Consider the following 14,229-nt stretch of genomic DNA (forward strand, 5'->3'; position numbering starts at 1 on the left):
CAAGTTCTGATGGCTTTATAAGGGGCTTTTCCTCTTTTTGCTTGGCATTTCTTGCTGCATGGTTTTGGCCCGCCATGGGAAGAAGGACATGTTTACTTCTCCTTCCAACATGACTGGAAGTTTCCTGAGGCCTCCCCAGCCCCGCAGAACTGTGAATCAACTAAACCTCTTTCCTTTATAAATTACCGAGTCTTGGGTATGTTTTCATAGCAGCATGAGAACAGACTAATAGGGATTGTAAAAATAAACAGTGTTGGCCCTTCCATATTTACATAGATGCCGCTTAGGAATGGAAACTCCTTAGAGGAGAAGAGACCTTGAAGTTGAGGTTGCATGTCAAAGCATATGGTTGCTACCTAAATTGTACATTTATCTGTGGTAGTTTGGGGTGGGAGTGTTCTCTCAAGGCACGCCTTTGGTACCACCAACGAAAATAATAATAAAGAAGAATTTTATGGAAAATAGACACATTCATGAATTTTGTTGAAATGCAAACAGGACTACACCTACATCCAAGTTGATTCTTTCCCTTAGTCTGGCCTGGGAATGGGAATCTGACCTCTTCTGTTCTTGTGGTTGTGGTCCCTAGTTATTCTCTATTCCATGGGGGGCCCATAGTCAGTGATATTCACACTCATGGAAGTCCAGAGAAACAATGGATCCTAAATAGAAGGCAATATGAGTCCCCACAGATGGTAGTAAGATTCTTTTATAGCTTCAAAGAAGCTCTAGGATGCCACTAATCTCACTATCTTCTCTATCCTGTGGGATTTCTATGTAGGGCTATTCATATTTCCAATGCCTCTGAAATCTATAGTGTACCCAGAAGTAGCCTCTTGGAGCCTGCAACATGGCTTTCATTGCTGCTTTTACTTTCTTTGTCTCAGCACCTAGCTCTTTTGGTTTCTTCTGGAATTTTCATTCTCATAAACATCTTACTATATGAATCCCTGGTAATAAATGTACTTTATAAAGACTGAAATGTGTTATATTCTTGGGCTGTGTAAATATGGCCATGCTCAGGCTATTCATGCCCTTTGTGAAGTTTTTAAGAAAATCTAAGGTTATTTATAAAAACTATGCAAAATATAATATGATTGCTTAAATTAGAAAAAAATTAGATAATGAGGACAAGGAGATAAAATAATAGGTATACCATAAAGTTTGTTTACAAAATTAGGCCCATGGATGCTACAAACTTGCTCACAGGAGACCACTGACTCAGTTTTAAATTTTCCAGCAGCCAACCCAAACAGGAAATGATGATTAGTTTTGTGAGTCACAATTCCACATGATTAAAACCAATCAGGTGTTTGCAATCATTCAGTTATTTCTAATCTAGCTATAAGGCCAGAGTATGGTCATAAAAAGAACCCTGAATAATGTTTTCAACTTACCCCTTGTAATAAACACAAAGGCTTACCTCAAAACATCATCTAAACAGAATAGCATGATGCCAACAGAATCCAATAAAAGCCACTATAACAGGATCAGAGGGCACTGTGAGAAAATCCAGTAATGCCACCCTCTGTGGTATAAGTTGACCCAAAGATAGATTCTCGAGTATCGTGAGGAATGGAGGGAGAGAAAATTCTCCATGAACTCACTTTCTTTTCACCAACCCTTTGGGAGACGTTGGGGAGTACAGAAATTGAGGGTGGGCTTCCTGTCAGGTGCGGCTTCTGTGATCATCCCATGTTGCTAATTAGAGGCAAAGTAATTTCTTTTCACATTTCTGCAGTTAAAGATAGGATTGACTTCTCTTCTTGAATGCTAAGGAATCTAACAGGAAGTGAACCAGAAATAGTTGTCTCTTCCCCCTCCTTCAGTGATGAATTGAGAGAGAATCCTCAATTCCCTCCCTCAAAAGGGTAGGGCAGAGATTCTCTTCTCCTTTTGTTGGGGCTTTTTTTTTTTTTTTTTTTGCTTGCCCCCATTGGCATTCCAGGCTGCTGTTTTTTTCCAGCTCCAAGTCTGGGATGTGTGAGATAAAAAGAAACCCCAGAAGATTCACCATTGTGTCATTTCTTGGATCCCAGGTTCTGGAGCCAGTCTGCCTTCTTCTCTCCACTGTTCAGAGTCTTCTTGTGTTTTTTTTTCATATACAATATCCAGGGCTTTTAGTTGTACTTAGTGGAAAGAATGGGGAAAAGCATGTCTTCTACATTTTCTTAGAAGCCAAAGCTTTTCAGTTCTGCTTTAATTTCCACATTTGCTTTATATCTTTATTCAGTTGCATTGTAGAGGAAAACATGGTCAAAAATTATGTTGAGACATCAGAAAGCAGAGCAGGAATCCTGGATACGGACATTTGCCTCCTTTTTTTAGACTTGACCCTTCCTTATGTTTTCTTCCTCCAGTTTTGCTTGTGTACCTCTTTATTAAGACTGGGCTGGGTGCAGTGGTTCACGCCTGTAATCCCAGCACTTTGGGAGCCTGAGGCAGGCAGATCACTTGAGGTCAGGAGTTCGAGACCAGTCTGGCCAACATGGTGAAATCTCGTCTCCACTAAAAATACAAAAATTAGCTGGGCGTGGTGGTGGGAGCCTGTAATGCCAGCTACTCAGGAGACTGAGGCAGGAGAATCACTTATACCCAGGAGGCAGAGGTTGCAGTGAGCCGAGATTGTGCCGCTAGGCGACAGAGTGAGACTTTGTCTCAAAAAGAAAAGAAAAGAAAAGAAAAGTGCTTTAACAGAAAGATAAACAGCAAAGCTCAAAAGAGGATCAAGTGGCAGCTTACTTAGATATATTTTTACATTTAAAGGTCTTAAATGGATGACTAGGCTTCATGCTTATTGGACAATCCTAATAGAGATTTTCTGCAATTTCCTTTAGTCACTGTTTTAGCGTATTAATGGAAATAAGTGAAGCCTCAAGGCCTTGTGTTTTCAAGAGTGCTTCTAGAAATATTTTTCTTCTACTTTGAGGCCAATTTCAAGTTTTTGGTGTTTTTTTTCCACAGTGAACTTTATGGTAATATCTTCAAGGGGTACATGGGAAAGTTTTCTGAGCTTGGTATTTTTGATAGAAAAATAATAACATCTGTTCCCCGTATCTCAAGCCATCTTTTTTTCCCAATGGTTCCAAGGTTCTAGGTCATGGGACACAAAGAGAACCATTTTAAATACTCACCTTTAAGAGCTTACAGTATTTTTATATTTCGTGCATATTCACAGCTAGCTTGCCTCTGCAAGGTGTCTTAAGCTCTTTCTCATTACTTCCCAGGAAAGTCCTGAGTCTGACCATTAAGTGGGTCATAGCTGCTCTTTCTGTTATTTTTATCTTTTCTTCTTTCACTATCCTTGCTGGAGCAATTTTGAATTTTAGCACCAGCTATGGACCCAATTTCTGTTTGCCCTCTGTGTTTTGATTTTTTATATTTTTTTAGACGGAATCTCGCTCTGTCGCCCAGGCTGGATTGCAGTGGCGCAATCTCACCTCATTGCAACATCCACCTCCTGGGTTCAAGCGATTCTTGTACCTCAGCCTCCCCAGTAGCTGGGATTACAGGTGCACGCCACCACGCCCAGCTAATTTTTCTATTTTTAGTAGTGACAGGGTCTCACCATGTTGGCCAGGTTGGTCTCGAACTCCTGACCTCAAGTGATCCACCCACCTTGGCCTCCCATAGTGCTGGGATTACAGGTGTGAGTCACCACACCCAGCATAATTTTTGTATTTTTATTAGAGATGGGTTTCGCCATGTTGGCCAGGCTGGTCTCGAACTCCTGGCCTCAAGTGATCTGCCCGCCTTGGCCTCCCAAAGTGCTTGGGTTACAGACGTGAACCACCATGCCTGACCTGTTTTGATCTTTATATTCTCCAGTCATCTTTTCCTAGTAACTGAGGTTTTCTTCTGAGGCTCCTCAGTTACTCCATCCTCTGCATGTTCGCAGCAATTCTACCCTGCAAGGGTTCTGAGCAACATCTGCAGATTTCTCAGCCCTGCCCCTCGCACGCTCCCAATCTCCCTGGACTTCTGAAGACATCCTGCCCCTGAAGATTCTCTGTGGGCAGTAAACCTTCTCACTGTCTGTTAGGAATGTTTGCAGACATCCAAAGTCTGGTCTCTCCTTGGAAAGCTCGTCCATCTCCCCGCAACATCCTTAGGGTTTGGAGCCTCACCCGCTGGGGTCCTGAAATTTCGTCAGTCTCCCGTGCCTCAAGAAGCCTCTGAACCTCAAATCTAGGGACAACTGAAATCTAATGTGAATACAGGCTGGTGCTGATGCAGCCATTCTCTGAACTTGAATTTTGGAAATACTGTGAGAGCTCAGTATTGCTGCCATTGCCAGTTCAAATTACATGGGCACAAAGCGTTTTCATCTGAATCAGGCATCAGCTTATTTCTTTTCAAACACTTCCTGCCATGGACCGTGGAAAGGAAAACAAGGGACTTCTTGCTCATTTACGTTGTTTGGATTCCCTACTGCCCCTCTCCAAGAGAGAAAGACCAAGATAAGGCTTTCTGCCAGGTACGGGGTCCTTTAAGTGATCGTGTTATAAAAAGCAGATAAAATATCGGCACAGCTGAACTAGTGATCTTCCTTCAGCCTGTGTTGACAGTCTACATTTCTTTTATGGCTTTTCTTAATTTGATAGTTGCTTGTAGTATTAATTAAGAGGAGGGAAATGGACTTTTGCAGTGAGATTTAGTTGTGTAGGTATGATAATCAGACATGTTTCTGATTATCATCTAAAACAGAGTAGCACACTTGATGCATGTTCTTGTTCCCCCATCATTTTGTACCTTCTCTTTTTGTTCTCTGCATCCTTCTCTCAGGCCCCTCATTTGCTTCCCTCCCCTCACCAATGTCCTAGGCATCCTGTTCCCTGTAGATTTCTTGTGCCTGTACTCCCAAACATCCTCCTATCTTCCCCTCCTGTCTCTTTCAAGAGTCCTGGAAGTTTACAATAATTTATTTTATAATTATAAATTGTAAATTTCTTTTGTTTTTCTTTCCAGGACTCTATTGGACCAATTAAAATAAAGCTTCCTTTTTTTGTTTTAATTTCAACTTTTACTTTACCTGCGGGGGTACATGTGCAAGTTTGTTATATGGGTATATTGCCTGATGCTGAGGTTTGGGCTACTGTTAAATCTGTCACCTAGGTAGCAAGGCATAGTATTCAGTAGGTAGTTTTTCAACCCTTTCTCCTCCATTCTTTCCACCTCTAGTTGTCCACAGCATCTATTGTTTCCTTCTTTAAGTTTGTGTTTACCCAGTGTTTAGCTCCCACTTATAAGTGGAATTGTGCAGTATTTGATTTTCTTTTTATGCCTTAATTCACTTAGGATGATGACCTTCAGTTGCATCCACGTTGCTGCAAAAGACACAATTTCATTCTTTTTTATGGCTGCAAAGTATTCCAGGGTGTATATGTAACACATTTTCTGTATTGAATCCACTGTTGATAGGCACCTAGGTTGTTTATATGTCTTTGCTCTCATGAATACTGCTGTGATGGACATACGAGTATACGTATCTTTTTGGTAGAATGATTGGGTTTCCTTTGCGTATATACCCAGTAATGGAATTGCTGGGTTGACTGGTAGTTCTGTTTTTACCCCTTTGAGAAATGTCCAAACTGCTTTCCAAAGTGGCTGAACTAATTTACATTCCCACGAACCGTGTAAAAGCATTCTCTTTTCTCTGCATCCTGGCCAACATCTGTTATTTTTTTACTTTTTAATAATAGCCATTATGACTGCTATGAGATGGTATCTTATAGTGGTTTAGATGTGCATTTCTCTGAAACAATGTTTTAGTCCATTATATGAAACAAAATGGAAACTGATAACTCCTTTTTTTAATTAGAACATGCTGTATAGTATCTTATGAATTTCCACCATCTTTGTGATACACGTAGAGGCTGAGGCAGGTGGATCACCTGAGGTCAGGAGTTGAAGACCAGCCTGGCCAAAATGGTGAAACTCTGTCTCTACTAAAAATACAAAAATTAGCCAGGTGTGGTGGCACATGGTTGTAGTCCCAGCTGTGAGAATCGCTAGAGCCCAGAGGTGGTGGTTGTGGTGAGCCAAGATCACCTCACTACAATCCAGCCTGGGTGACAGAGTAAGACTCTGTCTGAAAAAAAAACAAACCACCACCACCACCAACAACAACAACAAATGAAAAAAGGAAACAGAATTGGGATGACACTGGATAAGAGCAAAGGCCAAGTGACTTCTCTGAGGTCACAATGCTTCTAAGCTTGTTAGTGTTGTCACAATGTATGTGGCTTCATAACTCTAATAATAGTAGCAAGTAGAGAAATAGCCAAAACAGTATAACCAATTCCAGTTACCTGAATGGAGCTTTGGGAAAGTATAAATAATCTAAGTTCAAAATTGACTTTTTTTTCCCATAATGGTTGATGTGGACTCAAAAATATTTGCTGGAATTTAATTTCTTCCTTTCTTCTCTTTTTTTTTCTCCCTTTCCCTATGGACCAATAGTAGAATTACCAAAAGTAGGAAGCCAAAAAATAAAAAATAAAAAAAGACAATCACAGACAATCTACAACATATGCTAAGCCCAAATCATTAGAAATTGGTTTCTTATAAATATATTAATAGATAAAATCTCCCTTTCTGCTCCCATGTTCTGACTCTGCTATTGCCATGCAATTGTCTGTGAAGTTTGATGGGTGCCAAGTCTGTGGGTGCTCAGACAAGGCAATTTAGCATATAAGTGCTTTATCATACTGAATACAACTTGATTCCACTACCTGCTAGAAGAGTCACAGATGGTCAGAAAGGAACTTTTGACATGAATTGATATTCTCATTCAAGTCAAATCCAAACAAATCAGAACCCACTTCATAGCTATTTATCTTCAGTGTGTCCTGTGTGGCATAATGGAGCCCTGGGGTCTTACCTACCTGATCCCCAGTAGTAGTGTGGTGTGGAGGAGGGCTAGCAGTAAGGGCAAGCTATGGAACGTGTGAGCCAATCATTTTCTCTTGCTCTTTTTTCCTTTGTGTTCCCAGTTGCCAGGATCTTCAGAGGGAGATTTCCATTCTCCAGGAGCAGATCTCTCATCTGCAGTTCGTGATTCACTCCCAACATCAGAACCTGCGCAGTATCATCCAGAAGGTCAGTTTAATCAACTGTATTTATCTGGTAAACAATATGTTTATGGTGTGGAGCCCAAATATGAGTGGCTTGACTGGACTTTCGAAGCAATGAGATTTCTCTTCCTACTGACATATCCTTTTTTGTTTCTCATGCAATATGGCTCTGTTTCCAATGACCTCTCTTGTTTGTAACACCAACACCTGTAATACTGTCAATGAAGATAGCTTGGAAAATTATATGTAACTATTTTTTAGATGTTTCGGTGATTTTCTAAAAGTATTCTGAGCCAAATAATGTACACTGGTCTTTAGACAATTTCACAGGTCAGGAGATTCAGCCCTTCCTTGAGCATGAAATGATCTATTTTCATAACCTCATAATTTATTTAGGAGATGATTTAGGGTACCGGTGTAGCCTGGCCCTTCTTCTCTGGGAGCAGCCTGACAGGTGGCAAAGTAGAGGCAACTGTGGTAGCAGCCAGCTAGATGGTGGAGTGTGTATTTAAAATCTACTTCAAGATATGCATTGATCTGGTTTTGGGGGTCTGTTTTAAAATTTAAAATCAGACTTCTATTCAATTACTTTACTACCAAATAGAAGTCCTCCCAAATAACTCCAGAGCCTTCCTGACACAGATACAGCATTTGTGCTTGCTTGGCTATGACCTCACTAAAAGGCCATATAATTGAGTAGTGGAATTTGAGAGCCAGGAGGGACTTTGGGCGCACCCCACACCCTCTTTTTATAGAGCAGTTTAATGACAGCTAGTCGTGCCAAAGTTGGTCTTAGAATCCATGTGTCCCCTCTCTTCTTTCACCGCTTTGAATCTCGTCACCCCACCTCCTGACTCCACATTGCCTCTTGGCAAAGCAGGTTCACCTTATTATGCTGCTGCTTGACAAATCTCTACCGCAGGGAGCCTCTGCACACCAGGCAGTGGCCTTGCATCCTGTCCACCAGCAGCTGCATCTGCAGGATGAGAACATCAAGTTGCTGAGACGCAGAAGGGCGGCCAGTGCTGCTTTCATAGGATGCACTCCTGCTGAACTTGGTTTAAACAGGTTATCCAAAGATTAAAGCGAATCACGGCACCAGCTGAGGGCTTTCAGCCCCAGGTGTCAATTTGGCCTGCTACTTTCTGTTGCCTGCTGAGTCTGCTAATGCTGTGGGATTTAATTTTTTTTAAATTTGATGAACATCTTTTGACTTCAGAAATCCATACAATTTCTGACTTAAGTAACTATTTCCTGTGGTCTGACAAGGTTTTTCCTATTGTGTTTTCTAATTATTAGATGGAAGGATTAAAAAATAATTTAAAAGAACAAGACAAAAGAATTGAAAATCTCAAAGAAAAGGTTAACATACTTGAAGCCCAGGTAAGGAGGGAACCTATCTTACATTTTGTTGTGAAGGTGTTAGTGTGCATGTGTGCGTGTGTGTGTGTATCTGTGCGTGCAAGGGTATCAGTATCAGTGAGCCTATGTATGAAAGTATGCAATTGTATGCCTGTATAACACTACTAGTATTTCTGTTTGGGAGCGGGCGTGTGAGTGTCTGTGTGATTGTGTGTGCTTTGTCTATGTCTAAGTGTATGTGCGTGTGTCTCTGTGTGTATCCAAGTGTCATTTTGTGAGTGTGTCTGTGCATATTCTATGCATAAGAAATTAGCGCTATGGAAAAAAGGATGGACAATTTAATGATTGTTAAATTATGAAGTGTTTAAAAGATTGTATTATGTTATTAAATTATTAGCATTATTAATGTTAAATATTAAATAAATATTATTAAATTATTATTAAAAGTTCATTCAGATTTTCCAGAATATTCGCTGTAATGGAGAGACAGATGATAACCTCTCTTGATATGGGCTCGAATCAGAGGCTTGCTCAAGTACACTCTTGTGTAAATTTCACTCTAGTCAGATGGCCAGGCTTCCTGTCTCCTGCCTTTGTTAGTACACATAATCCTTTCCTGGCTTGAGATGTCCTCTTTCCTCCTTTCTTCATTCGTATCCATCCTGGCCTCCCAGCTTTGCCTCCAGGATTACCTGCTTCTAGAAGCCTGTTATAATTGTCTTGCTTTTCAGTGTTTTAAAACTGAGCACAATATATCCTAATGTCCTGGGATGAGACATGCTTTTCTTCCCTCCCACTCACTCCCCCTTTCCTCAGGACCCCTGTATTAGTCTGTTCTCAGGCTGCTAATAAAGACATACCCAAGACTGGGTAACTTATAAAGAAAAAGAGGTTTAGTGGACTCACAGTTCCACATGGCTGGGGAGTCTTCACAATCATGGCATGGCGGAAGGTGGAAGCCATGGCTTGCGTAGCAGCAGGCAAGAGAAGTGTCAGTAGGGGAAATGCCAGATGCTTATAAAACCATCAGATCTTGTGAGAACTCACTCACTATCATGAGAACAGTATGGGGGAAACTGCTGCCGTGATTCAATGATCTCCACCTGGCCCTGCCCTTGACACATGAGGATTATTACAATTCAAGGTGAGATTTGGGTGAGGACACAGAGCCAAACCATATCAATCCCTTTGCTGGCACTCAGCTGCCGTCCTCGGCTGGCGATGCCGCTGCCTTGCAGGAAGTGCAGTGAAGTCCCTGCCAAGGTTGGAGTTCCTCTGAAGACCCCACAGCACTTCCACCTCACTCCGTTTCTTGCCGTGTCTCTGCTTCTGTCTCTGTCAAATGGCTCATCACCCACTGCCTGGAGCTGGGGACCTGTTCTCCTCCATCCCTCAGTATTTTGATTTTCTGCTAATTGTCACCTGCCAATGTTAATGTTGCCCAGTCCTGTGGACTGTGGAGATGTTCTGACTTCCCACTGGAGGCCTTATCATCTTTTGGAACTGTTCCTTCCACTACCATGTTCTTTCCGCTTTCCCCAAACAGAAGATAATCCTAATAATAGTTTTTTACATGTTAATTTTTGTAGCCTCATTTTCCATTTCTACCTTCCCAGCAGACAACTGTTCTCTTTTGGTTTTGAGGATAGACCTCACTGAAGCTCACACTCTCCTTAGACTCTCGCCCTCTTCAGGCTGTATGGGACTGATTAACACACTGCTCTCAGCTCTGTGCAGCTAAAAATGCCTTGATTGTGGAATAATTGGCTCAAAACTAGTGTTCACTCAAGTGCCCAGTAATAGCTGGCTAATTTATATCAGCGGACCTTCAGATTATGTGATTCATGTCACAGTGAAGCCTCCTTGTATGAAATGTTCTCTAAAGACATTTCTTCACAGCCTTTCTTAGTGGCTTTTTGGCAAATGTTACTTGATAAAATATTTTTTCTTATATTATTACATATAGCAATATATTATATATTTCATATATATATTTTTTTAAACAGGGTCTCACTCTGTCACTTAGGCTGGAGTGCAGTGGCATGATCTCGGCTCACAGCAACCTCTGCCTCCTAGGTTCAAGCGATTCTCCTACCTCAGCCTCCCGAGTAGCTGGGATTACAGGTGCACACCATGTCACCTGGCTAATTTTTGTATTTTTAGGGGAGATGGGTTTACACCACGTTGGCCAGGCTGGTCTCAAACTCCTGACCTCAAGCGATCTGCCCACCTTGGCCTCCCAAGGTGCTGGGATTACAGACATGAGCCACCATGCCTGGCCTATTTCTTGTATTTTTTATGTGACTAACATTCATTTATTCCATATAAGTTGGGACATAATGGATAAGCAACTAGAACAAGAAAATCACTGATAAAAGTACCATCCCTGAATACTAAATCAGCATAGTTGGGTATATCTATGTTTTGTGGGAATCTATGTGCCTGTTATATACCTGTGTGTACATACTAACTATAGAATATATATGGCACTGCACTGTGCCTATTGAATTTTCGTTTTTAAACTTTCATTCATTTTATTCATTTTTCCACATCACTAATTATGTAATTACTTCTACACTTAATTATTGAGTGGCTACTACGATATAGGCACTAAATTCCGGAAAACAATGTTGAACAAAATAGACATGAGTCCTGCTCCCTGGAACTTACTGGCTAGTGAGTGAATTTCTGGACTAAATTCTTATTGAAACTGTTCCAACAGCAAATCAGCCTATTTTGACTCCAATAGCTTACTGCTTTAATTATTGTACATCTGTAATATGTTTTATGGAGAGGTTGTTTTAGGGTTGGCATCATTCTCAGATCTTTCACTTCATATGGTTCTGGGCTCTGCTCATATCTAATTAAGTGCCCATTCTTGTCACAAAGTCAAGGTGTCAGTGGTACTACTGCTTCTAATTCAATTTTGTGTTCTTTAGTTATGCCTATTTATTTATATTGTTCCCAATGAGGATTTTATCTTCCTAAATAAACTGACAACTTAACCCAGATACTGTACATTATCCAGTTGGCCTGTTGGTTAAACAGTTAGACAAGGAAGATGTATTTGTTTCCATTGTACTCTGTTTGTATATTCCAAAAGTTAGCAAATAATTACTGACTATTCAGCAATTATGCCACAGAAATAGATGTGTGTCCCTCTCCTTTCATGGAAATTTCTTGGTTTGTGGCAGACTCTCTACAGTAATGCGACAGAACCTCTCAGTGTTGTCTTAGATTCTCTGTATGTAGCTCAACCCAAGCCAGTGTTTTCTTTTTTCTTTTCTTTTCTTTTCTTTTTTTTTTTTTTGAGACAGAGTCTCACTTTGTCAGCCAGGCTGGAGTGCAGTGGCATGATCTCATAATCTCGGCTCACTGCAGCCTCCGCCTCCCGGGTTCAAGCAATTCTCCTACCTCACACTCCCAAATAGATGGGATTACAAGTGCCCACCACCACGCCTGACTAATTTTTGTTTTTAGTGGAGACAAGGTTTCACCATGTTGGCCAGGCTGGTCTAGAACTCCTGACCTCAGGTGATCCGCTTGTCTTGGCCTCCCATGGTGCTGGGATTATAGGTGTGAGCCATTGTGCCCAGACTCAAGCCAGTGTTTTCTAACACTTGTATAAAAAAAGGCTTCCAGTAATAACAGTATCTGAGGAGTGACTTTATGTTCTCAATATTTATTTTCTTCAATAGGTAAATCTTTCCTTCACAGCAATGGATGTTATTTGCCCATCTGAGCTTTAAAAAGTCCAAGCCATATTTACTTACTTATTCAACAGATTTTTTGTGTGTTTATGGTGTGTCAGGAAATGTTCTAAGTGCTGGGTGTATGGCCGTGAATGTGACAGATTGTCCCTGACTTCATCTTACTTATACTTTGAGGAAACAGACAATAAATACATAAACAAGCAAGTTTACAGCTTGCTCAGGAAGGGCCAAGTTCTCTGAGGACGAGTGGAAGAGTGTGGGGAGTCATAGAGCAACAGGGATTAGGGAGGGCATCTCTGAGCATGTGATGTTGGACCAGGTATCCAAATACCTAAATACAGTGACTTTGAGCCATAGTGATTCCATTTATTTTATTTTATTTTTATTTTGTTATATGTTTTTTAGGGACAGGGTCTCACTCTGTTGCCTAGGCTAGAGTGCCGTGGCGTGATCATGACTCACTACAGCCTCAACTTCCCAGGCTCAAGCAATCCTCCCACCTCAGCCTTCTGTGTAGCTGGGAATACAGGCGCACACCACCATGCCTGGCTAATTAAAAAAAAAAAAATTGTAGAGACAGAGTTTCACTGTGTTGCCAGGGCTAGTTTCAAACTCCTGGGCTCAAGTGATCCTCCTGACTTGGCCTCCCAAAGTGCTGGGATTACAAGTGTGAACCACTTCACCCAGCCTCATAGTGAATACATTTCTATCCTATTCCCGGTGAATGGCTTGTTATAAAGCTTTTAAACTAGAATAAAATGTATAGGAGTACACTGTCTTGCACTGCAAATTTAAGGCCACTGCCCATTTTGGAATTCCTGAAATAACAGAAGGGACTTATTCAGTTTATGAAAAATGATCATCAGAGCTTGAACAACCCTTTAAACACATCGACTTTTTAAACCATAAAGACAGCACCACTTTCTCATTCATGCTAAAATCATTTGTCTCTGTTTAGTCATGCTACATATTTTGTTTTCTTTAATCCTCAAAGCTGCTCCAAGAGAGCTATTATTGACTACATTTTGCAAGTGACAAAACTGAGGGTCTGAGAAGTGAAGCAATTTGTTTAAAATCACTCAGGGAGCAGGTGGCAGAACCTGCATTTGAGTCTGCTTAACTTTGCAGCACATGCCTGCCCATCAATATCTGCCTATCTCTGTATCTGGGTGATATGGTTTGGCTGTGTCTTCACCCAAACCTCATCTTGAATTGTAGCTCCCATAATTCCCACGTGTTGTGGGAGGGACCTGGTGGGAGATCTTTGAATCCTGGGGATAGTTTCCTCCATACTGTTCTCGTGGTAGTGAATAAGTCTCATGAGATCTGATGGTTGTTTTAAGGAGAAACCCCTTTTGCTTGGTTCTCATTCTTTATTGCCTGCCTCCATGTAAGATGTGTCTTTGCATCTCCTTTCCCTTCTGGCCGTGATTATGAGGCTTCCCCAGCCATGTGGAACTGTGAGTCCATTAAACCTCTTTCCTTTATAAATTACCCAGTCTTGGGTACATCTTTATTAGCAGTGTCAGTACAGACTAATACACTGGGTGATTAAATGTGTGTGTGTGTGTGTGTTGTGTGTGTGTGTGTGCGTATACATGTTTGTGAAATATATATGTGTAGCCAATATATTTTTAAACACATGGTTACAACATTAAGTTTGCGCAATCTTTTACATTGATTTTAGTCATTGTCACAGTTACTATATTAAATATCTTCTATTTTACTTCTAGCTTTCAAGTAATGGAAATACATCCTTTTTTCCTGTGTTGGTCTTTCTATCCTAGCAGTTTTTTTCCCCTCCCTATAGGCAATAACATTAACTCATATAACCCTATCTTTTAAAAAATCTTTAATTCTTCTTAACCAGTTTTAAATATCACCAGAAAATTTCTGCTTAACTCTACCAAAATTATTTACTTTCTTTCTGTTTTTGCATATCTTTCATCATCTTAATTTACAGCTCTGACACTCATCTTATAGTTATTGCATTTCTAGTTTCTTCACTAAGGACCTGCTCCTTAGGAAATGCATTTTCAGAAATTACTGCATTTTCTAAACTTTGAAGATTACCCTAC

At 40.7% G+C, this 14,229-nt stretch overlaps 1 protein-coding gene across 10 annotated transcripts in view; it reads left to right on the top strand.

Moving 5' to 3' along the window:
• Window positions 1–14,229, top strand: part of CCDC68 (coiled-coil domain containing 68) — a 55,793-nt gene that overhangs the window by 31,261 nt on the left and 10,303 nt on the right. For all 10 annotated transcript variants that reach the window (XM_001083248.5, XM_015122029.3, XM_077975051.1 and 7 more), the window contains exons 9-10: window positions 6,996–7,101; window positions 8,376–8,459. In XM_001083248.5, coding sequence (XP_001083248.3) covers window positions 6,996–7,101; window positions 8,376–8,459 — 190 coding nt within the window. The remainder of the gene's footprint in view (window positions 1–6,995; window positions 7,102–8,375; window positions 8,460–14,229) is intronic.

Source organism: Macaca mulatta, chromosome 18 (assembly GCF_049350105.2).
Source record: "Macaca mulatta isolate MMU2019108-1 chromosome 18, T2T-MMU8v2.0, whole genome shotgun sequence".
Lineage (NCBI taxonomy): Eukaryota > Metazoa > Chordata > Mammalia > Primates > Cercopithecidae > Macaca > Macaca mulatta.